Source organism: Aethalodelphis obliquidens, unplaced genomic scaffold, assembly GCF_003676395.1.
Source record: "Aethalodelphis obliquidens isolate GAN/ISIS:26980383/991018 unplaced genomic scaffold, ASM367639v1 scaffold18, whole genome shotgun sequence".
Lineage (NCBI taxonomy): Eukaryota > Metazoa > Chordata > Mammalia > Artiodactyla > Delphinidae > Aethalodelphis > Aethalodelphis obliquidens.
In genome coordinates, this window is record NW_020837962.1 from 7,158,696 (window position 1) to 7,184,196 (window position 25,501).

General features: G+C 43.0%; 1 protein-coding gene across 11 annotated transcripts in view; it reads right to left on the reverse strand.

The window, feature by feature from the left end:
- The window catches only part of RBFOX1 (RNA binding fox-1 homolog 1), a 2,175,109-nt gene that overhangs the window by 35,383 nt on the left and 2,114,225 nt on the right, over positions 1-25,501 (reverse strand). For 7 of the 11 annotated variants that reach the window (XM_027117455.1, XM_027117451.1, XM_027117457.1 and 4 more), the window contains 3 exons: positions 23,552-23,684; positions 13,232-13,271; positions 2,169-2,233 (listed from right to left, as the gene is read on the reverse strand). In XM_027117455.1, the coding sequence (XP_026973256.1) occupies positions 2,169-2,233; positions 13,232-13,271; positions 23,552-23,684 (238 nt within the window). The remainder of the gene's footprint in view (positions 1-2,168; positions 2,234-13,231; positions 13,272-23,551; positions 23,685-25,501) is intronic. The other 4 variants (XM_027117458.1, XM_027117460.1, XM_027117453.1 and 1 more) reach the window with 1 other exon arrangement.

Below are 25,501 nucleotides of genomic sequence, written 5' to 3' on the forward strand. Positions count from 1 at the left end.
TGGACAAGAGTATATTTAGTTGGTTTCTTCAACTGAAACTATTACACCAAAGTGGGAATTGCAGAGTTAGTCAAGATTTACCAAACCAAGAATGAGGGCAATTTTTCAGTAGGACATGTTGCCGGTGAGAAATCTTAATAATATTAAAACAACAGATTTCATAAATACATTTGCATATCTGGTGCCCCCAAATGCAGCAAACTGTTAACTTAATTTTTAAGATGAACGCAAACAGAGATGGCCAGATTCTCAAGTAATTCTATCTAAGAATAGTATTAAACATTGTTTTTTATTTTCCAAATGTCTAGATTGGTTTTATTAAAGAAAGCAATTTAAATTATATCTTTGTAATTAACCTTTTTTTCAGCTTGGGGATAGATGCACTTATACTGAGAAGCAAGATAAAAAATCCAAAGACATAAATCTGTTTAAGATTCTTATAATTATGCAGCAGGCTAAAGTTACTATGATTATAATTATATCCAGAGTGGGTGTTGGAGAATTTAGCATCTAGAGATATTTTCATAAAAATAATTAAGGGTTGTAGATGAACCACATTACAATTGATATTTCGTGAATCTTCAGTGTGCAGAATTTAATAGCATTAAGTCTTTTCATTTGTAGAATGATCTTGAGGATTTCAAGATTGTCATCATTTTTATTAGCTTTTTTGACCCTCTCAATTTCCCTAATCTAGTGTCAAAGTGTATTGAAGACAGCAACTTCTATAAGACGTATTTTGCATCCTGGCAACTGATGACTGGGTAACTGGATAATTTAGGCAATTAGAACTGCACATTGACAATAGTTTGGGTTCCTCTGGAAGCTCCCTCCAGCCTTGAGAGCTCGTGATGGCTGTTCATAAGAAAACAGGAATAATACCTGCATACATTCAGACAACAGATCTCAATTCTATCTTGCCAAAGAGCCATTTTATTACAAGTTGAGGCAGGGGGTTTTCAAAGTGAGGCTCTTTGGGTTCAGGAATTTCTTTTGCTTTAGTATACCTCAGAAGAAGTCTGTAGTTACAATGAGCTAACGACACACCTTGTGAGAAATGGAATGGAACTGCAGAGAAAGCATACCACAGCAAACCAAGATAAGGACTGAGTCACAAGAGGCCAGGGAGGAGAACCAGTGTCTGCCGACACTCCCCATCCTCGAGTCCAAGACATCGCCTGCTTACCTGTCGGACCCAGCATGCCTCAGCCACACATGCAAATTGGTACCATTACTGTTTTATTCATGAAACATATTTTTAAATTAAAGGAGTCATTACCCAAAATAAGCACCCTCCATGACATTTGTGCATGCAGAGCATCTGAACATTCACATTTATGTCCTCAGAAAACAGAGCCAACGATTTGCATTCGATATGGAAACGCACACTTTTTTTTTTTTCAAAGCACTTATACAAAAATAGCTGTGGCTTGCCATTTCAGAAACCGAGTCATCTGTTAAGCCTGGGTAACGCGTAATAGAGCTCCTCCATCCCCCAGCCTTCACCCCCGACATCCAATTCTGACTTCTGCATTTCTTAAACCCTTCCGCTGCCAGTCTTAACATGTGGTGTGCATTACAAATAAATGTTGGCTTCTGTTCGTATGGTCATTGGGCGTTGCCAAAAAGAACAACTCTCCTTATGAATGCCAGATACACCTCCCCCATTCCTTTGGTTTGGATTAAAAAATGCAATAAGGGGAATGCTTTCCTGGATGTACAAAGATGTAAAAAAAAAAAAAAGGGGGAAACGGGGTGCTGAAAATCGAGATAAACCTGCAGGATCATCTCCTGGTTTTTGTCCTATGCGTTAGATGAAACCAGGGTCTTACAGAGAAGACCATGAGAAGACTGGTACAGGGAGTATACTTTGTGCATGCAGGGTGTGCTGTCACAGGAATTGAGATCAGGAAAACAACTCTGCACGGACAAAGTGTATCACTATCTTTGTGTCTCAGCAGAGAGGGCGAGTGTTTAGAATGAGCTAGACGTCATTGTGCATCCTCTCTCTATGTGGCCCCCTGTTGACCTTCACCATGAGACCTAACTTTTGGGGTGCTGCCTCCCCAGCAGTCATGCATTTGCACCAAGACCAGACGAGAATCTCGTCTCCCACGAGTTAAGTTAATTTCCAGGTAAATGTCAAGCATGAGAAGGAAGGCCCTTACCTGTCACTGTAGGCAGCAGCAGTGGCAGGGGTGGGCTGGGCGTAGCGATATGCAGCGTAACCACCCTAAAACACAAGGAGAAAGTGGACTTAGGAACGCAGAGGAAGCGAACTCAGGGCGCCCGATTGTGAGACCACATCAGAACAGTGGTTACCCACCTCTAACAAACTAAAGTGGAGGTTAATGAAAGCTTAGCATGGAAACACGCCAGAAAGATGGGGGGTGGACCACCAACCCCAGCTGGATGTTAAAGGTTAGCAGTTGTAAGCATATCGCAAAGGGACAACCCAGAGACCCTTTGAAAGAGATGTACCTACATGTTAATTTATGGTAATTGTTTTGGGGTGGGGAGGATTATGGGGAATTATTTAAACGCTCTTTATGCTTTGCTGAACTTTCCAGATTTTCAAAAATGAGTATGCTTTACCTTTACTTATCAGCTATTAACTTACATTTTATTCAATCTTTGATTACTTCCTTAAAAATCCAATATTGGTCAAGCTGATGCCCTGCTGTCTTACTTTGATATTTATTAAAAAAAATAAGATAACCCTTTGATTGAAAGTGTATTAGCCATCTCTTGCACATGTAGTTGTTCAACCACTAAAGCAGTTAAAGAAGACTGTCTCCAGCTTTCTATATATCACGTAATGACTAAAAAAAGGAATGGTGAGCACTTAAAAATTCTGTCTTTTCAGCTAAAGATATCACACTGGTTCAGATGGAGAATTTGTTTGGTGTGGAAAATACAAAGTCTTCCAATTTGTAAATAAAATCATTAGGAGAGAAAAAAATCTGAGAAAAATAATTAACATTTAGTTGTATGTACCAGTAATTGCAATTGTTCAATTAAGCAGAGGACAAACAAATGGGCATATTCTAAAGGAACTGTGTTCAGTGGAGCACTGATTATCAAACTGTGAAAATAACAGAGCTCCTTGCTCAGCAGACCACAGCGATACATCAACCACTGTCGAATGATTTCAGCACAGTTAACAAGCAGGATCCAGTCTCCACCGATAACACAGGGACCATTCAGGTTCTAATTAGAATACATAGTCCCATAATCCTCTGGGAGAAGGGTTCCCACCCTCACTGGAAAGGGGCAATTCAGGACAGACTGCGATGTCAGAGGGCATCTAACAGCATAAATAACTGGTGTAATGGGGGGATTTAATGGTAGGGTTTTGGGTGAAGGAGTTCATTATATTTGGCTCTAGGTATAGGATAGAAAACAGATGAACGAGAAAACTGCAAGAAGCGTCGCTATCACTTACACAGCAATTCCAAAAAGCTAGTTTCTCCTTAATCAAGTTCCTTCTTTGGATCATGCTAGAGACGATACCTCCAAGACATGCTGACAGATAATCACCAATAATTTGGAGCCAGTATTAAAAAAAAAAAAGTCTCCCTTGAAAAACAATGTGAAAGTTAAAAAAAGAGGTCTTAGCCAGATACCACCTGGTGTTCCAAACACCATGTCCTCTAATTAGGAATGGAGAAACTCATTAAATGTGCTGAGGAGATGGAAAACCAAAGCAATTGTCACACCCAGCACCAAGCAGATACAGAGTGATGCGCTGAGGAATACAGACCGATGGGCTGAGGGAAAATCGGGGTCACCAGAGTTCTGGAGCCATTCTTTCCATCTGCTTGCCCATCCCTTCAGCTTTCATCACGCAGCCATAAAAGACACAGGTCTGCAGGTATGTATGTTCCTGAACTTAATGAGGAAGGGAGGGGCTGGCATTGGCTTCCTGATTGCTAGGAGGCCTTAGCTGCAACCAGCTGAAAGCTCTGAATGGAGAAAGTTTGAGTGTGTGTTTCATTTTTTCTTTCACTTCCAGAACGGAAAAGAAAAGTTATTGCAAAGTTCTTTGCATCAAGTTCCGTGTCAATCAATCATGCCTTGGTGACTGTGAATTTGGTCCCAGTAAAGATTTCTGGCCACGTCCTGCCTGCAAACCTTCTTTGAACTCTGTAGGACTCCCCCAACTTCTGCAATGTTTTCCGTCAATGGAAGTAGGTAGCAAGCTTGATAAGTGGGAAAAACTGTGGCAGTGCAAATAGAATACACCTAAAACAAACCTCACTATTAGGTTGATACTTATTGCATGAATATAAAATGGATGTGTGTACACCTGGGATCCTTCAGAGGGACTTATCTATAACGCTTCAGGAAAGATCCATCCTCTGTATGTCTGCCTAATGACTTGGCCATTTAAAGAAAATAAATGTGTTTCCATGCAAGACAGGCACAAGTGGTCAATGTCCTGATACTTATCTTTGTTATTCAAGAATGTGTTTACAAGTATTCCTGATTCATGAGTCAAGGTCATAGTTTGCTAAAGTCTGTGGAACCAGTGGAGAGATTTTGACCTTGGTCAGTGATCTTCTTGCTGTCCAGCAGACCTGATGATATCAGAAATGTTCTATATCTTTGCTGTCCAGTATGGTAGCTGCTTGTCCTAAATGTCTACTGAACCCTTGAAGTGTGGCTGGTACACCAAATGGAGTTTTTGATTTCTTTAAGTTGAGTTCATTTGAATTTAAATGTACACAACCACATGGGGCTGGTGGCTACAGTACTGGACAGTCCAGGCCTAAGTGATCCCTGAAATATGTAATAATTGGAAAAAGAAAAGGACTGGACGGCTGGGTGTCACCACATCTATATACTGCATTGTCTTCGTTCGCTATTTTTCTTCTGTATGAAATCCGTTTAAGGGGAAAACCAGAGTTGTGTATTAACTCCGTATATGTGTTCATACACTGTAAAGTAATAAAAAAAAAATACAAATTGCTTTAATTAGCCGTTCTAACAGGTGACTCTAATCAGTTTTATTGCCCTATATTTTGCAGCTCGTTGAGCAAAGCCAAAGCTTCTGCAAGGTTCTGGAGTAATGTCTGAAAAAAGAAGCACTCACTCCTATCTGCGGTCACCAAACCATGTTCACATTGAAACTGGTCCTCCCAGACCTTAGGACAAAAAAATGCATCCTTGATGAGTAGATTTTTCCTACCACCAAACCAAAGGTAAAAAAGGGATGACAAACACAAAATGGTCTACACTCCCTACTCACAAAATGTACTCACTTTCACATGCTAGGCAGCAAAATACAAGTGTGAACTTATAGAACATACACATTTTAAATGTCATTATGGATTTCCCCTCTCAACCTGGCCACCACCACCAGATGTGGCCATGGGAGATACCGACTCACATGGTCAGAAACACTTCCTTTGTTAGCAAGACTTCTGGAGGTCCACTGGGGGAAATTATCAACTAAGGACCTTTAATGATACACCAATGAACCATTTTCAAAACTGTGCTTGGTGGGATATTCATAGTGGCAGGGAAGGGCAAGGTTTCATGACCAAACAGGTTTGGGAGATGCTGAGTGAAATGAAATGAAACTGGATACTCATTTGTGGAACTTTGTAAAGCATTATTAATGAGCCCTGTGGCTCTCCATTGCATCACAGAGTGGTTTGACAACGGAAATCACACGTTTAAACTTGAGGGCATACTTTTGGAAAAAGATGTTCAAATATCCAAACGGCGAATTGCTTAGGAAGCGAGGTAAAATTTTTGTCATTGGTGGGGACACAGGGATTGGGCAGGGCTTTTCCTTTCTGAGAACATCCAAGGATCTCACTTTGTCTAAAACAGGTGGATTAATAATATACATAAAATTGATTCACTATAATGACATTTAAAGAACATCTGCAAAATGTAAAACATAAATATAAATCATTACTCTTTTATCTGCGTATGTTCAGCTATTTTTGAAATATGGCAATAGAAGTCCTGTTTTCTTAGAAAGTGAAAATAAAAGTTGATGTCAGGAATTTTAACTATTTGGTCCTCTCCTAGGTCCAAGTACCCATTTTTTATATTAGATTTCTTATTAAAACTTGATTAATCTCACAGTAAAAAAAGAAGTACCTTCTTAATTGACTTAATACTGAACCAAAACGAGGATGCAGGTTACAGGGAAACCCATGTAATAAAACTCCCACTGATCATTAGTTTTCATTCCTCTTTCCTTTTGACAGTTTTAATGTTGGTTTTAGACCTAGCCAGCTACACTTCGATGGATGTGTTGATTTTTTTCTGTTTCCTTCCTACAAGTTCGTTCATTTGGGTGTTGTTTCAGCAGTGGGAAATAGGTTTCAGAGCTACGGCAAAAGTTGTGAAATAAATTTATAAGAAGCTACAATGAAACCAGGGGAAGTTATGTTAGCTATGCTGACTCTCAATGCTGGATGTATAAAAGGCTTTTTGGTTTAACCATCCCAGTTGACTCCAGGAACCTACTAAAAAATTTTTTTCAGACTACTGGTTCAATGAAACCCTTGAATTATTTTCACTGAGTTTATATTCATTGAAGCCAGATACATTTTAAGCCAAGAAATGAAGAGCCAAGCCAGACCTTTTGACACACAATCTAGCAAAGAGGGAAACATTTCATGATGAGCATCTCTCTTCTAGAAGAATTCACATCAAAACTGGAAAATTCAGTTAAGTCTTTCCTCCTTCTATGTTAGAGACCATCTCCCCTCCCCGCAATTGTCTTGTTAGTAGGATTTCACAGCAAACCCACAATCAATAGTGATGAGTTTTTCCACCAGCCGGGATTTCATACCTGCAGCAATTTATTGCCATACACAGGCTCTTGATACACTACTCTATAAGGAAACAGAAATGTAATGTTTTTCAATGCAAAAATGAAATAAAAGAAAATGCATAAGTCAGACAGAAATTCCAGAGCAATTCATTTACAAGTTTGCTTCTCTTATTTCACTAAGACCTAAGAGTGACCCATCAAACCAAAAGAAAGACTAAGCAATGCCGAGCCTTTTTTAGCTACAACATCTCTGTAACTGAGAGTATCAAGACGGTGGGGCTGGGGATCAAACCGCACTCACCGTATTTGTGTTATAACCTGTGTTTATTTTTAAAGAAGAAAAAAGGATATTTTCATGGCTTCTTCCCCTACCAGCATATTTCAATAGTTCAAGTTAACTCGCTCACATTTATCTCTTTATCTCATGATTGGAATTCTCTGGAACACCTGAGGATTTAACTTTGCTGCCTAATGATTGAGGCAATTAGGATGACAGCACAGTAGCAACCATAACTGTATCAACGCCTTTATATTTTTTAAATTTAATTTCATGTAATAACACAACACAATTGCATTTCATGAAACAATGAATCACAATGAAGCTATCAAAGCTGCTTTTAACATATATGACAAGAAACATTGTGTGTAATATATATTTTTTATATAGTCTGGCTTTGCTTTCCAATTTAGTTCTACTTAGCCTTCCTTTTTAAGTTAAAATCTACATTTATGGAACTACAACTGTAAAAGTTCTTTCTCTCTCTCTCTCTCTCTCTCACTTATTTGAATGTTTCAAGTACAGATATTATTCCCTGTGGCTTGTCCACCCCATACACTCTCCATTATCCTCTCACTTCTCACTCTCCCCCTTTCCTTTCTTTCACTGCATTTCTCAAGTTTGCTCAATAGGGACAACAGTGTTATTCTGTTGGCCCAGGGCTTAAGGGTTGAACTCGGCAATTAGATCACATGGGCTCAAACCCCAGTGACAGTGAAGATTTCTGAACAAATAATTTCATCTCTTTCCTGAAAAAAGTTTCCTCCTCCGGGAAAAAAAAAAAATGGAGGTGATGGGTAATGAGATTGCTCCTTGATAGGACCATGTGCAGAGGGAATGAGGTGATGTAACAGTTGAGTGTCTTGTCTCTTACACAGGACGTGCTTAACTTCTGGATGGGCTGTTGCCTCCTCCCCCATCGTTACTGACCAGCCTAATGACGACACCCAGCTGGATCAGATCCTGAAAACAGGATCTCAGGAATAAACACTTGGGGTTTTTATCTGGAGAATTTTCTCTTCCCACCTTTCAATGCTACTGACACTTCTGTCCTGAGCTCAAACATCAGTGAAATGAGGACACCTTTTTAAGATCCATGGACAGCAGAGTGACATGAATGCAGAAATAATTGTATTTAAGTCATGGTGTCACCCAGAACCTTGTTATAACGGGATTTAGGCATGATGCAGAAATGCACTGGAATCTCATCCAGACATATTCACTAGGCAGCCTCTCAGCTGCATTGAGTGTTAGAAAGCTTAGGGCTTTTCTAATAAAAGGGAGCGAGGTTAACATTTATAGTCTATGTCATCAGGACTTCCCTGGTGGCATGGTGGTTAAGAATCTGCCTGCCAATGCAGGGGACACGAGTTTGAGCCCTGGTCCGGGAAGATCCCACGTGCCGTGGAGCAACTAAGCCCGTGTGCCACACTACTGAACCTGCACTCTAGAGCCCGTGAACCACAACTACTGAGCCCGCATGTCACAACTAATGAAGCCCACGCGCCTAGAGCCCGTGCTCTGCAACAAGAGAAGCCACTGCAATGAGAAGCCTGCCCACCACAGCGAAGAGAATCCCCACTCGCCGCAACTAGAGAAAGCCTGCAATGAAGACCCAATGCAGCTCTAAAAAAAAACCAAGAAAAAAAAGATACCATTACTCTATATCATCTCTCTCTCTCACTCTTCCTCTCACTCTCTGGCTCTCTCTGCCCTCCTGCTCCCCCGTCTTCTCTTCCCTTCTTTCCAGTGCCCAGAACTCTACTCTCTTACTTTTGTTTCTACTGAGAGTTTCTCAGATCTTTTTTAACAGCTCTATTATCATTTCCTTCTCTGCATTTTCAATAGTTATCTTTTGATCAAATGCCATATTCTTTGCTATCTCCCTGAGCAGGTGAAAACACTTGTCTTGGTTCAGTTCAGTAACCCTTATTTTCAGCTCCTTGATTGACGCCAGCCTTATGAGATCTCTAGCTTCACCCCTAAATCTAATGGATTGTTTTGCAGGTCCTGGGGACGTGGTCCTTCAACTTTCAAATGGTTGATCATACCCATGTATCGCTTCTCCTATTGTTTATATATTTTTTCATTAACTTGGCCCACTTTTTTTCTTTTATTGACGTATAGTTGATTTACAATGTTGTGCCATGGCCCACTTTTTAATTCAAAAGAATTTATGGAAATGGGTACCACTAAACAATGAGTGAATTTGTAGGTTTGATAGGCTAGTGATGGAAGCTCAATTCCTACCTTTCAAAATACTAAAAGTGTGTGTGTGTTTGTGTGTGTGTGTGTGTGTATGTAGTGTGTCCTCAGGTAGAAGGGACCCACGTGACGACTTTTGTGACCCTCCTTGCTGACTCAGAAACCCCTTGTGTCCTCTGACGTGTGGCCATCTGCACTGGGCCTGAGCATAACAGGCAGTATTTCCCCTGCAGGGCTGGGCTCCCGAGTAAGATGATTCTTCTCTGCACTCAGCCCAAAGGAGCGGCCCTGGTTTTGAACCTTAGCTTCTAGCTCACAGCATCTTCTTACAAATCCACTGCCTCCAGCACTTTCAGGATGTCCATGCTTATCACTCTCTCTCTCGCTTCAATCTTCTCTTCCCTGAAACGTTTAAGAGGAGCTAATTCTAGGTAAGGGGGATTGCTAGTTACGGGGATCCTGCGGGTCTTTCAAATCCTCTGTGCTCTGGCAGGACTGGGAGATGCCAGAGGGCTCCACCATCAGGTGGGAGGGATGGGGACCTTGGACGACAAAGAGGAGAAGGAGTGGAGAAAGCAGGGTATGTACAAAAGGTCAGTCGTTCTGGTACCCATGCTGTTATAGTTGCTGGGTTGCTCTGATCCACTGTCAAGGCTGAGGATAACCGGGGCAGGAAGATTTGGAGAGCAGCCTCCCCTTACTTTCCTTAAAAGTAACCAAAGCCAGATGCTTACTACTCTGCCCAATAAAATGAAAAAGAAATAACTGGTTTAGACCTATTAGAGGGGACCAATGTGTCTAAGACATGTCCCAGGTCTTCTCAGGATGGCCCTAGACCTATTTATTGTGCACTATTCTTTTTAACACCTTTATTGGAGTATAATTGCTTTATAATGTTGTGTTAGTTTCTGCAGTACAACAAAGTGAATCAGCTATACGTATACATATATCCCCATACCCACCCCTTGCGTCGCTCTCCCACCCTCCCTATCCCACCCCTCTAGGTGGTCACAAAGCACCGAGCTGATCTCCCTGTGCTAGTGCACTATTTTTAATGAGATCAAACGAGCAAGCCACACACTTCCTTTAAATAAAATAGAACCTTGCGTGCCTTTTTATGAACCTCTTTAATCATCATTTCTTTAAAAAAAAATGGAGCACGGGGGACATTTCTAATCATCAGAACATACCAGTATCTAAAAGGAGGTAGGGGTAGCAGCTTGAAATAGCACATTCAAGATTATAATATACTTCTGGCCAGGATGAATCCTGCACCATAAGCTTTAGAGTGCAGGAAATATTCATATTCTTTTTTGCCTTAAATCAACTTAAGGCCATCTATGAGCCCTTGGTTTGCTGCCCTGATGGGGCAGAGTCTAGTTCATCACTGTCCCCCACATACATACACCACCCACGCAGCAAGATTCCAAAGCCGCCTTCAGATACAGAGTAAAGTATTCCAGAAGCTACCTTCCTGGAAAGAGGACAGAAACGTGCTGCGTAAACAAAGCTAAGACTTCGTATTTCAGTTAGCTTTTCCGTCACCAAACTGCCTGTCTGGAGCTGCCTCCTTAAAATCTTATCATCATAATATGAACAGTGGGAAGAATATATAAATGTTTTTGGCTAGTAGGGTGGCTTGATAAGGGCAAAAGGGACAGATTTCTAAGCCTTGGCACCAGGAAACTCGGGACTTGAAGTTACTGACGTAACTCTGTTCATCCAAACCTCACCCAGTGGGAAGCAAAACCCCCAAAAGGAACCGAAAGCACAAAGGGACTTTTTTGGAGCTTTTCTCCCTGAATGGAGTTTCTCTTTCCACCTTAGTCTGGATGCTCTCCTCTGAGTCCCTTTGCTCTCTCTACTTGCCTTGTTCTCGCGGCTTTTCATTGGTCTCAACCAATGCAGATGTTCTCTATCTGTTACTCTCGCCCATTCTTTTTCCTTATTTGTGGGCTCCTACTGCCTGTACCTTCAGGAAGCTTCTACTTCCTGTTATACAAAAAGCTATGAGGCAGGGCTTCCCTGGTGGCGCAGTGGTTGAGAGTCTGCCTGCCGATGCAGGGGACACGGGTTTGTGCCCCGGTCCAGGAAGATCCCACATGCCGCGGAGTGGCTGGGCCCGTGAGCCATGGCTGCTGAGCCTGCGCGTCCGGAGCCTGTGCTCCGCAACGGGAGAGGCCACAACAGTTAGAGGCCTGCGTACCGCAAAAACAACAACAACAACAACAAAAACTAAAAAGCTATGAGGCAAGGAAGAGACACCAATTTGACCTACCCATAGGACAGCACAAATAATTCAATAAGTCATTGTCATCTTACAAATAATTCAATAAATTATTGTCATTTTATAGAGAAGGGAACACTCAGTAAATGGCAGCTAATAATTGTAATGTGTTTGATTTTAGCTAGGCTTAGTAATGTCCACATGTTTTCTCCCCTTGGGTGAGTGTTGATGAAGATAGTTTTCCTTTCTGTGTATTTTCTTTTTTTCTAATTTCTCCATCCCTTCTCTACTCTCCTCCATTTCCCAAATTAAAAAAAAAAATGTCCTAAACTAAGTCCTAACTCCCTCCATTTGCATCCTCTATCCAGAGGCTACCCTAGGGGAAGGGTATAGACTGATGTTGGGGTTCATGGGTTAACTGAGGATTTGGAGGAGGTCCAGCCTGTTTAGCCCCTGCCTGCTTCTCTGTTTAAAATGGTATAAACTCAAAGTTTGGAAAGAGAGGACTTGAGAAGGAGTGGATGGAGCTACACACACAAGAAGGAAATAGGTTGTTCCCTGGGTGAATAAAGAACATGTAGGTTGCTCTTTCATTTCATTAAGGGGGGGGGAAAAAAACCTAACCCACAGATTATAATAAATGTACTTGATGCAATTATAATAAAACCCAAGTTCATCATTGATGGAGATTAATACTCTGCCTCAAAATTGTAATTATTTGAAATTCGAAGGGAAGGAAATTAAATAACTAGTGTCTTTCCTATTTTCTAGTAAATTGCCTCAATTTGATCAGAAATATGGTTACATTTTTCTTTGTTATCTAATCTATAAAACAACAAATATGATTCCACTGAATTTATTTGAGGTCCCTCGTAATAAAAATGATATGATTTAGAAAATACCCCCAACCCCACCCATTTCTTTTAAATTGTGTTTATTCCAAGTCATTTTCAAAACATTGAGGCTAATATCATACCATGGGTGAATAACTACCTCTAGATCAAGTTAGGTAAATTTAATTATGGCCCCATAATGAGAAACATCCTCCTCTTCTCTAAAAGTGAAAAGCTTAATAAAGTGGTACCATTTAACAAACAATTCTAAATTGGACAAATAATTCTACATCAGGTAACTGTTTGGGGGAGATGGAGGGAATAAAGAGTTGAAAAAAATAAGAGTTGAATGCTCAAGTTGGCCTGTATTTTGTTAGGAGATATTTCTTGCTAAAATCATCAGTGGGAGAGAGAGAGAGAGAAACGGGGTTTGGGGGAAGAAATATCTTTCTGGGGCTGTAGTGATCAACAATTAAATATATTTACAAGAAAACATCCAAAACATCAGCCATGAAAATATATTTTCACCCTCTACAGCTGGTAACTACAGCTGTCATCCTACATATTATACTGAAAACACACAGACCATACTGAGAACTTCAGAGAGGATTTCTTTTTGAAGGAGGGTCTTTAACTTGACATGGGAAAAATGTCATCTTTTTGGGGAAAGTGTTTTGCGTTTATTCTGAAGTTAATCAGGGAGTTAATGCCACTCACTCAAACAGCACAACGGCTATCATGAGCAGAAGGCCTTCAGTCCTCCAAGCCTTTGAACTCTTTCTCACAGGAAGAGGAAATGGGCGGCACCCAGTAGAGAAATTTGCAGCAAACTTGTAAAAAGAATGACTCGGGAGGAAACAAGGATGGCATGCACGTTAATGAATACTTACATAAATGTCTGCACCATAAAATCCATCCTGGTAAACAACACTGCAAGGGTGCACACACAAAGAAAAACATTCATATTAGTGCATTTCCCCATGCAGACACACCAACCCCTGCACTGGCGAAGTTAGTCTGGTCACAAGATCCGAAACACAGGAACCGAGGATCGTTTTCAGATTGGTTAAGGAGGTTGGAGACAACGGCAGTCCATCAGACTGAGAAAATTAGGCTGGGGTTCAGTGTCGGCCCAGAATCAGGACATGGTGGCGTGCTGGGTACCAGACTTTCCAATCTTTCCGGAGGGGTGCAGAAATGCAAAGAGGATTCACGTTTATTTTAAGTGACCCACGCAGATACGAGGATCGGGGTTTGCATTCAGCCAAACCATCTAGGTCCCCCCCGGACAAAAAATCATCTGCTTAAAATATATGATCGATAAGAGCAGGCGTACGGATGTCACATTTTCAGTACGGGTTAGAGCTGAGTGACCTCAGGGGCATTGCACAATCCAGACGATCTCAGAAACTTTCTTCTGTATTCTTTCACACTCTAGTATTCTATTTGGTAATTCCACGTGACGCTCTTTTATGGTACATGTAGAATATCTCTAATTATACGGGTGTGTGAACAGGTGTGTAGATGTGTGTGCAAAAATATATGTGTGCTTTTGTATATGGGTGTGCTTCGTGCGTATATATGCATATGAATGTGTGTGCTACTTTGAACATGTAAATGCATACGTGTGTGCATGTGCATACCATGTACACGCGTATACGTGCATGTGTGTGCATGTGTATATGAATGTAGATATTGTGCATATGATGTGTGTAGTAGTATGTGTGTGCACATCTGTGTGTACGTGGGCTCATGAGTCATGTGTGTGTACACGCCTATGTCTGTGTGTATATTCGCATAAATTATAACCAGACTAAGCAGACTCCCACGTAATGATTGAACAAGCCTGGCCTCACAGCAGCTCTCTGATTCCTGTCCATTTAAGTCATCTCAGAGAGAAGGGACTTCACAGGACGGGGTAAATAAAAGATCCTGGACTTTTCCAGAAGTTTTTTGGTTTACCTCGAGTGAAATATCCAGGAAAAGCAGCTCACAGCTCTGTGCTCCTAGGAAACTGACTTAAAATTCCTAAGCATTAAAACGGGTTTAATGAGGATCCCATGTAGCCTGCGCACCTCACAGGCCTTTGTGAAGATCCCAGAACATCTCAAATACAAAAATGTGGGTTTCTAAGGCATGTTTCCAAAGGATAGCAGTTGTTATTAATAACCTTCCCTGATCTCTTCCCCTGGAATTTACAGATGATTTATGATTCTGTCAAATGCGCCCCACCGCAAATTCTCCAATGCGCCCCACCGTCGAATGGAGCTGCAGTCCTAACAGAAGCAGGACTTTGATTACCGAGGGATTCCAGCAGGTTTCAGGAGCAGAGTGGACCCGCAGGTAAGCCAAGCATATCGAGAGCCAAGGCGAGACACTCGACAACACGCACATGCACACACGCACACGGCAGTGACACTGGTTTGCTGGAGAACACTGCAGCGTGCTTCTCAGAGCTTTTCAGAGTTGATTGGTTAAACCCCAAGTACCGTCATCTTTAAAAACGGGGCAGGGATTTCACATGCTAAGGAGGTCAGTAGGAATCGCTTTCAGCTGTTTTTGTTTGGATCGAAAAGGCGCTCCGGTTCACAAGAGCACTTGTCAAGCAGCGTCAAACCCTAATCCGAGATACAGAGGTAAGTGGCATCCTGAGCTAGGCTTTGATTTCTCTTTCAACGTTTCCAACATAAAAAGATACTGCCTGTTGGGGGTCAGAAGCCAGGGCTGGCCTCTGCCAACAAGACTGGGCCCAGAGCTGATCATTCAGCCAGATCAGAACAGCACTGTCCATTCCCCCAAGACGTCACACTGTCCATTCCTCCATGACATCACGCCCTTGCAAGTGCTGGTCCTTGTGCCAGGGAAGCCTTATCTCCTGATAACCTCATCCAAAAGCAGAACACCATTCAAGAGCCAAGTTAGAGAGGAAACACACGGGCATCTGGGTCACAGCCTCAGCAGTCAGCAGCTATGCGCCCTGGGACTAATGACCTAAGCTACCTGAGCTTCACTTCTTCATCTGTGAAATGGGGAAGGAGGTTAAGTGCCCACGTCAAGGGAGGATTGAGTTAGGTGATGTGTGCAAAGCGATGAGCGAGGTAGTTGCCAACAAAGTTCTAACTAAATATCACATCGCTATGAGCTTTATCCAGTGCCCACCCCAAGCGGAGTTCTTCCTCCTTCCTGTGAACACCAGCACCACGTTTTCCGATCCTCAAATCCTCACTTGGTCCAACAATTTTAAATATTGGTCAAATATTAAAGGCATTTGTGTAGGCAGCTCATTTCGCCCTGAAAGTTGCACCCAATAGCTTACTCGACATTCTATCCCACTTGATGGCCAACACGTTGCTTTTCACACTGAAGATGTAAGTAAATATCTATTGAGTGAACACTGCCCATAGTTTAAAGGGGGGGTTGGCCATTAGTAGGTGACAGAAGGTGACACAGAGCAATTCTAGGTAGAATCTTCATCTGGTTATTCAGCATCAATGCCTGTTGTCAATGGGAGGCGGGTAAGATTCGAAAACTGGACCCTGGGACTTCCGTGGCAGTCCAGTGGTTAGGACTCTGAGCTTCCACTGCAGGGGGCATGGGTTCGATCCCTGGTCGGGGAACTAAGATCCCACAAGCCACGCGGTGAGGCCAAAAACAAACAAACAAACAATAAAACCCCAAAAACCTGGACCCGGACTTAGGATACCAGTGCAAGAGGCTAGACAGAATGTGATGCACATGTGAACAATATATTAATATTTAACCAAACATTAATACACATTCAAATATGGGAAGGGATGCCTTTCTCTAAATATTTGTAGAGGGGGACTCCATCTGTGTCTGCTCTTGCAGACACTGGGGGCTGTTCCAGGGGGCACAGGACCAGGAGTTGCTGAGGCAGAGCTCTGGCTGAGAAAAGGGCCCCTTCTTTCATCAGGACAAGGTCTTGCGCACTGTGGCCAGCTGCGTGCCTCCATGGCAAGCCTCTTGGTACCAACAGCTCCCAGAAGTGAGTCAGGAACAGGCCCCGATGTTTGCCTTAGGCTTGTTCAGCCAGGTGACCTGGCTGCCACGCTCTGCCCTCCACCATGGACCACAGAAGATTACTCAGGGACTCTGACATCCCACGTTTACAAGACAGAGAACCAAAGGGAACATGCGATCTGGCGTCTCATTTGAACAGACTCAAACAAACTGACTGATGAGCCCTATTCCTCTGCTGTTGAAATGCTTACTACACTCCAACCAGGATGCTGAGGCTCAGGGCAAGTCCACCAGCTAAGGCTGCCCCCAGGGAGCTTACAGGGAGGCACAAAGCCAGGTACCCTGGTGTAAGGTGGCAGCCGCGAGAGCTGCTGCAGAGGAGGGGAATGATGGCGCTCTGACCTGGTAATGGAAGGAGGAGGGCTGGCATCAGAGGTGAGGGAACCCCAGCGAACGGCCCAGAAACCCCAGCACCTGAGCTAGTTCAAGAGGAACTAGGGAGGAAAAGCAAGCCAGGCAAAGGGAACAGCCAATGCAAGGTCCGATGTCTACAGGGTCCAGGGCATAATTTCTAGTTTGGGGGTGTTCAGAGGCTCAGCCAACTGTGGTGGCTTCCCTAAGAAAGGAAGTGGAGAATTCTAGCTGCTCTTACAAACCGCCCAGGGTAGGGACTGCTGGTTTTCACTATGGGCAACACCTGCACAGTCTGGAGAGAAACGAACCAGAGGGTGAGTGATCTACCTTCACAATGACGCCAAAAAACTAGGAACCGATACGGCCATCCTCATTGGCCGCATGAAACAAAGCCACTTGATGGGCTGCGAGTTTCATCACGATACTGTGTGTTTTTTTCCTAAGTCATAGCACGAATGTGATCGCTACGAGCCCTCACACCTAGAGAGCGATTCCTCTGTGTCTGTCCCTAGTCTGACCTAATTATCATTAACCCACCTAATCCTCAAAATACCCCTATGAGACGGACAATGTTATTATAGCCTCTTTGGACATCAAGAGAGCGAAACGGAGAGAGCTAGGTACTGACGAAGAAGCTGGGATTCTAGCCCAGGTTGTATTGGCTTCACAGCCCACATTTTTAATTGCCATGGCAGGCAGCAGTGGTCAAACTTCAGCAGGCATCAGGACCACCTCGAGGGCCTGTTAAAACACAGATGGCTGGGCCCCATGCCCAGCCCAGAGGTTCTGAATCAATAGATCTGGACGGCGGGGTGGGGAGGCTGGGTCTAAGAATTTGCATTTTTAACAAGTAATGGGACGCTGACGCTGCCGGTCCTAGGACTAATAGGCTTATTGCCCTACGGAGCACCAACCTCCACGGGTCATTTTACTTTACATTTGAGACAACCCTGAAGGTCAGCTTCCTAGGTCCTACTCTAAATAGGAGCTGGTTATAGGCAAGCTCTTAGAAAGGCCCATGTTGGTTTTCGAGAATGGATCCAAACATTTTTTTAAAACCCCACTAAACAGGTGCATATGTGAAGGGAAATGAGGGCAGGGGATGATGTCTAATGCATAGCTATCAATAAATTAGCCACATCCCAGTACAAGAGAGTTGCCATCATGCATTGAACAGGTGCAGCCTTATTTTAATGCAGAGGCGGTCTGTCTAGCCATGCAAAGGTAACTGTAATCTCTTCGGAACTGCAATATGCTTTCACAAGAGCGTGATGCAAATGCACATCTCATTTTCTTAGAAAGGTAATAACAGGAGTTAAATATTTGAATGAATGCAAGCAGGGAATGACTGCACTATAGCAAATTAGTTTACTTTATAAAAAAAGGAAAGAAAGAAATCATGCGATGCCCAAACTATACAATCTGTTTGGGTAACATAATATAACCCAACCACAAATACATTCTTGAAGGAAAGGTTATGGAAAGCTGCTTTATCTTACTGCCCATTCCAAGTGGAAAATAATATTTTTAATGCATTCAAATCTAGTTGTTTCTGAATGGATATCAGGTGGGCCCATACACTCACTAGCATTTGTATAGAATTGGGCATTGTATGTACACTGACATTCTCCTGGGGAAAATACATATTTTAATTAGATTATCAAAGGCATCTGTGACATCCCACATTCTCCCCCCAAATTTAAGAACCACTGACTTAGAGTGTCTTGAAATGCACGCAATTAAGAGGCTTTTTTTTTTTTTTTTAATGTGAGAGGTTACATTTTAAAACTGGCTGAGAATTTAAACAAGAATTCAAGGCAAAACCAAAAAAGCTAAAGAGAATTCTGGAAAGTATTCTGGGGCTAGGTGATGATGACCTAATATTTATGTTCATCGAGAAACGTCCCAAGCATCAGATAATACAATCTGAGGATAAGACATTTATAAATTAAAACCAAAAAACATGGTTGATTTACAGAAAGAAAGGTTTGCACACACCGTTCTAAAGGCTTCTTCAGGACCTAACCTGAAAGCACTCCCAAAGGCTCTGTGTATGGGCTTCATTCTTGCACTGACCAACTGTAAGAAGTTTTTTCCTGGGATACCACCATATCTTTCTTGCACTTAGAGTAGCATATTCAGCTCAAAATACTTCTCATGGTAACTCTGAGAGGTTGTACATACATGTGACATAATTAATGACTTGAGAAAGTACAAAATGTCTTGCTCAAAAATATCCAGAGAGCCAAGATAAAAACGCTATAGCAAATGCTGGGTGCTTAACTTAGAAGAAGAACAATAACTTTAAAAATCTCCTATGGTTCTCTACATCCCTAGCCCCATGCAATGTGATTGGTACATAGCAGGCACTTGATAAGGTGCTGTTAATTAACTAATTAAGAACAAGAACTTGGTGAGGCCAATCTCACAGGGTTTTGTGGGGAGAGGATTGAGGTTTAGTTGCTGTCCTGTAACATCCAATGTTGTACTGAGCCTGTGTATGTGTCTCTTACGCTTCTACTTTCCGTCTTCATCCACACATCATCAGCCTGCCAGCTCCCTTGGATGACAACTACCCAATGGGTAATTTCTCCCAAATATGAGTCCTAGGAAGACAGACTGGACATGGTAGCCATTTATCTAAACAGACTCCAGGAGCAAATGCAAGGAGAAATATGGACGACTTGGGCCATTTAGCTCTCCCTGAGACTGTTCACTAGTTAATATTTTATTTCCAATCTACAGATTCCATAAACCACTGAAGTGCCTCTGTCCAAAGTCGTCTCTGTGGCGTATGGGGAATGGAGGTCTGTGAACTGTAGGAGTCCCCCAGCCAATGGGTACGTGACTCATGGAAGGAAAGATATGGGTACTCAACATAAGCCAAAGGGGACCCTTGAGAAAGAGGAGGGTATGAGCAGCTAATAAAAAGTCAATAACCACGTTAACAGCAACAATAGTAGCTACGGTTCACTTAACACGTGCCATTTGATGGAACTAAGTTGTAACCTTACCTGCATCTCCCTATTTCATCCTCTATCAACCCTACAGAGGCAGGTGTAGTCTTCACTCACCTGCTAAGGCAACTGTGCCTGCAGAGGTTAAGTCGGCTACCCAGGGCAGTATGAGATAGAAAAGCAGGAGCCAATCTCATCTGCCCCATAGTCTGTGTCTTTATAGGACTGTAACAATCTTATAGACTGTGTAGACATTAGCTCTCTAACTTGTCACCCATTCTCACTCAGTTAATGCTGGCAATCACTAAGGGGTTGGTTGGGCCAGTCTAGGGCTTTCCTTTCATTCCTGTGATCCCTGGTCCAAGTAGAGCCTTCCCCCCGCCACCAGGAGTGATCATGAATTAATGTCCCAATAACTTTCTATTTAGCTATGTGAGAAAGAGGAGACAGGGCTCTTCATAACCTACATTCTTTACTTGCTGGGAGAAATTTCAGAAAATATCAGGACGTGGAGGGGAAAACCAAATCAGTAAAAGGAAATGTAAGAGCATCCTTAGTGACTCCTCCTGGGTGACTATCTTGACGTTGGATACTTCCCAGGGTCACTCAGGGCTTCTCAAAGGTGGCCTTGGAGGGTCTGTGGATTTTTTTCAATCTCTCAGAAAAAAAAAAAAAAAAGGAAGCTATACCTGGACATAGGATAAATGACACATTCTTCGTTGCAATTTTAGTAACAGAATATTCATATTGGATACTTCATGGAAAACAGAGGTTTAGGATGACAGATATGTCTTCAATTGGTGACAATGGGAAAAATAGATTCTTCCATAATAAATGCAGTTTTTCTTAGGTGATGGCTTATGAAAAGATGGGGGCCTCTGAGTATGAGGGAGCATCGCAGAATGAGAGCTTAATGTGGCAATTTAGGAAATGATTGGATTTTTCCTGATTGGATTTTCTTTCTTTCGTTTTCTTTTTTGGTTTTAAACTTTTCAAATAAAAAATAATTTTTTTTAACTGAAGTATAATTGATTTACAATGGAAATGATTGGATTTCTTCTCTCTCTGGAAGCTTTCTGGAACCCAAGCTGGTGCTCACTCAACACCCTATCTTATCACTTATCACATTTGTTGAAATCGTTAGCATCTATGGTGTTCCCCGTGCCTGACTGTAAGAAACTCCTCCAAAGGCGCCATTTGCCTCAGCATCCTTAGCGTAAGACAGTGCGTCGAGCTGAGAGAAGCAATTAACTGGACTGGAGAAAAGACAGTCAAATCTAGAAATCAGGAAACTAAAGGACTTTGAAGACAAACAGCTACAGGAAATCCACACTATTCCTGGGACCACCTGAATCCTGCTAATGTCACCCTGGAAACAGAAATGGGTTTCCAACCTCTCTGCTACTTGCTTCCACTTAACATAGATCAGGGCGCTCTCGACTCCAGCCAATGTCGGCTCTGTGTCCTGCTCAGCTCTTTTCCTCTCCAAGATGGGCTGCCCCTCCCAGGCCCTCCCCCCGTGGACTCCTTCAGCCTAAGCCAATGAAGGGAAAGGAACCTTCATTGAAGATGCTGAGTTCACACTTTCATTTGGTTTCAAAGCACTCCAGGCAGTTTGTAATCCAGCAAAACACCCAGGCAACTAGCTGAATTTCCTCCTTTTCAATCTGCTCTTATAGAACACGCACACATGGACACACACACCCTTAGCCCTTCTGAATTTCCTACTCTGCCCGTCTTGAGAATTTTGTCTTCCTACTAGGTGTGGTTTCAGAATTCCAACCATAATATTGCCAGTGAAGAGGCACAATTCACCATTATAACCAAAATGATTAGGAAGATCACTGGAATATTAAAATGAAATCATGTCCAAAGCAGTCACCACCAACGTGCTTCACCGCTTGGAGATGCCTGGTTCTCTCCCTGGCGAACATGGCATTAGTTATACCTGGTTATTGCCAGCAAAGAGCAAGTTCATTATAAGTTAGCAAATTTCAATTTTACAGCAGGTGTGTTACTGAGATTTTTATAAATTGTTCACATGAGGATAAGCCATACAATTTTATTTTTTTCTGCTCAATATAGTAGTGATATACTGAGGGTACACAGACCAAAAAGCGACAATTACCATCTACTAAGGTAAGATAATGATTTTCAGACAAACTAATGTGATATAAACATGCAATTCTGCATTTACGGCTTATGAATCTTGCTTTCATGAGCCTAAAGGGTAACTTATTTTTTCTTCATAACTCATGATGTGACCTTGGGAATAACAAATCTTTGTTTCTGCCTTTTTGAATCTAAAAATGGGCTCGACACTGTGGGCTGGAGATAATGATCATACTAGCAATGATTCCTTACAGTACACAGTCAGATACGTAAGGCTTAGCACATGGAGACGCACTGTTTTGGACGGTTGGGAGAATTTAAGGCCGATTCATCCTTGGTTCCTTATTATCCTCCACCTTTTCGGTAAAAAAACTCTAGTGACAATACAGAAACGATGGACATTGTCTTATTTCTCTGCTTTTATTTTCCCTTCCTGATGATTTCATCAAATTTCACTTCTTAATATTCTTAACTTTGTTTCATTGCATTCGTTTTTAAAACACTTCAAATGCTCTACTTGGGAATGCGTGAGATATGAATAAATAATGAACAAAGAGTGTTTCCCTTTGTCATCAGAATAGAGATGATCTAGGCTTATTCAGGTTTTCTAAAAGATGGATAAGCCAAAGAGCTATAGAAAATGCATTTAACCCTTTCACACAGTCCTGAATATAGCCAGATTCTTTCTAGAGACCAGAAAGCCAGTCTCCTGGCCAGACTGTGCTGGGTATAGCTGAGTTTTCCTTTGAGTGGTGCTATTGGCATTTGGGCCCTGTAACTCTTTGTGTTGGGGGGTGTGTTGGGAGGCTGTCCTGTCCTGTCCTGTGCATTGTAGGATTTTTAGCAGCATCCCTGGCCTCTACCCAGTAGATGCTATCACAACAAACAAAAATAAAAATGTGTCCAGACATTCCCAATGTCCCATGAGGACCACTGCCTTAGAGACTTCCCTCTCTCCGACTCCAGGGGACCAGAATGTTCTAGGAGGATTCCTAACAGCGAGGCAGAAAGGGTAGCACTTCAAGAAAGCAGCCCATTACGCCAGTACCAATTTTTTTTTCCTCAGCATTCACCACCATTCCTTGATATTCACTCGGCAATAGCAAAGTCCATGTACAGAAAGACCAAACGGGCCTTGGGGAACAAATCAATCTGCATTGTCCTCAGAGAGGGAAAAAGGAAGGCAAAGGCAATTTTGGAAAATCCAACTAAATGAGTCACTTCCAATTTCTTTGAACTTCAAGAGTTTGCGTTAGACTCGACACCTAATTTTCTCTTCTGGGCCAAAGGTTCATTCACCTTGAAGCACAAGATGTCTTTGGGGAGGAGGGCAAGACCACCCCAGTGGATTGTACGTTTGAAACCCTCCTGTCCCTCCACCGAGGGACTCAAAGGGCAAATGTGATCCAACCTCCTTAATCACCAGATGTTTGCAATCATCAGAAAGACGTCTTGGGCTGTAACCATTTCTCTGTTCTCCAGCATTCAGTCTCAAAGAGAATTTACATAACAAAATGTGACATGTAGAATGCTTAAAGGCACCAACCATGACAAGACGAATTACACTCATTTTTCAAGACTCTTTGCAAGGTGCTGCACAGCAAGCGCGCGGGCTGCATGCCGGGCGGTTCCGGGAGGCGGGGTGGGGGGGGGGGGGCGGGCGGTCAAGGCCGGCATGCGCTAGATCGCACGCAAGGGGTGCTGGTGCGGGAGGCCCGCCCGGGGTCGGGGGGCTGCCCCACTTACCCGCCGTAGGCCGGGATCGGGGGCGGGGGCGCCGCGGCCCGGAAGGTGTTGTACACGGTGCGGCCGCGGCCTCGCAGGTGCGCCCCTCGGTAGGCGGCCGCGGCGGTGGCGGCTGGATACGGGAAGCCGGGCACTGCGGGCGACAGGAGAGAGCAGAGCTTTCAGAGGCACTCCTGCCTTTGAGGGAACCACCCGCCCCTCCCCACCCCCACTCAGGACCCTTCTCCCCGCAGGCCAAGGCTGGACACCTGCCCCCCTTCCTTCCCAGAGTCAGGCTTCCAAAGGCAGGTAGGAGGGAGGAGACCAAGGTCTGATTCCAGAAAGGATGGGCTAGTTCAGCCCGTGGTCCCTGTGTCCAAGGTCAAGGACAGACCTTCACAAAGCATTCTTAATAACCAGAGAAAAGCTCACTGCACAAACTTAAATTTTTAAAAAGGTATTGCAACAGATTGCAAGATGTATGTGCAGTGTGCTCTCAAATCTGTCTACCTATCACCCATCTATGCACAGTGTGATATATATGTGGATGAGCACACACTATGCATGTGTGTATGTACACATACATCTGTATAAGCATGTGTGCATGTGGAAGTGAATATATGTATATATGTGTATATACCATATACCTGGATGTGTGTATATACATGTATGCATGCATGTGGGTATGTGAATATGTATATGTGCATATTTATATATGCGTATTTATATAGTTATATATACAAATTCATATACATACATATTTCAATGTGTTTGTAGTTATCTCTGGGGCTGAACTTCATAAGTAAATGTTGTCTATTCATAGCTTTCCCCCAACCCATTTTAATTTTTTTTCCTTATTTTCCTTTATGTACCTATATTGCTTGTTAAAAATTTTAAATTGAAATACTGCGTTCCTAGAGACAAGTGTACACATCGTTGGTGTATGGACCTGTCAGGCTCCAAGAAACAAATTATTACTAAGGTCCCATCAGCCCCCTAACCATTTACACAGCTTATAAAACCATTTCTACCACAAACATAATTGCAGAGAAGTGTGGGAATTCAACTCTGAAGGAAAGGGTTTGGGCAGAGTTTTCTTCCCTGGGGGAAAATTCTCTGAGCAGAGTGACTTGGTGAGGAGTCAGTAGGGAAAGTAAGCCTGATGCTTGAGATCCCTGATAATTAATATGGCTTCCGCTGCCAGGGGTGTCATCCCTCCTAGGATGTCTGCAAATCCTCAGGCATCAGGGCCCTTGAAGCCTTCACAACACCACCTCTGCCTTCCTGCTCTTTCTGTCACTGAATCTCACCGCTCTCACCATGCTGGCCATGCCTGTCCCATCCCACTTAGCAGCAGGCACTGTTGCCCACACTGAATCCCGTGGAGGGGATGCTTTTTTAGGAAACGACTGTCCCAGGAGCTCTATATTAAAGGCTCAGAGTCCTAAGGTAAGGGAAGTGCATTAACAGCATTAACCCAGAACCCCCAAACTTCATTTTTCCAGGAACTCTAGTCTGCAGAATACCCAACCTCTCTTCTTCTCTCTATTGAGAGAAGTCAGTCATTTGTTACCTTTACCTCTTCTATTCATCTGCCAGCTCCTTGAGGCCTCCCACCATATCCCATTCATCTTTGCATCTCCCTGCGCCTCCCCGAGGTCAGCAGAAGCCCCCTGATTTTGTCCACAGTAGGTTCTAGATACTGGACACAGTAGATTCTAGATGACTTACATGCATGAACAAGTGAATGAACCGTGGGCTGTGGTCCAGCCAAATGACTGACAGACTATCCAGGGAACTTCCTCTCCCTGTTCCATTCTCTCCCCTCATCCTACTTACCTAACAGGAGCTTTGAGGATTTCAAGAGAGAGGGAGACAGATGACATGAACCAGGGTGGGATGGCTTTCCTCCCCATCTACAGCCCTGCCTTCCCCTGCTCCAACTGCCCCGGGATTTCAGACAGTATTGGT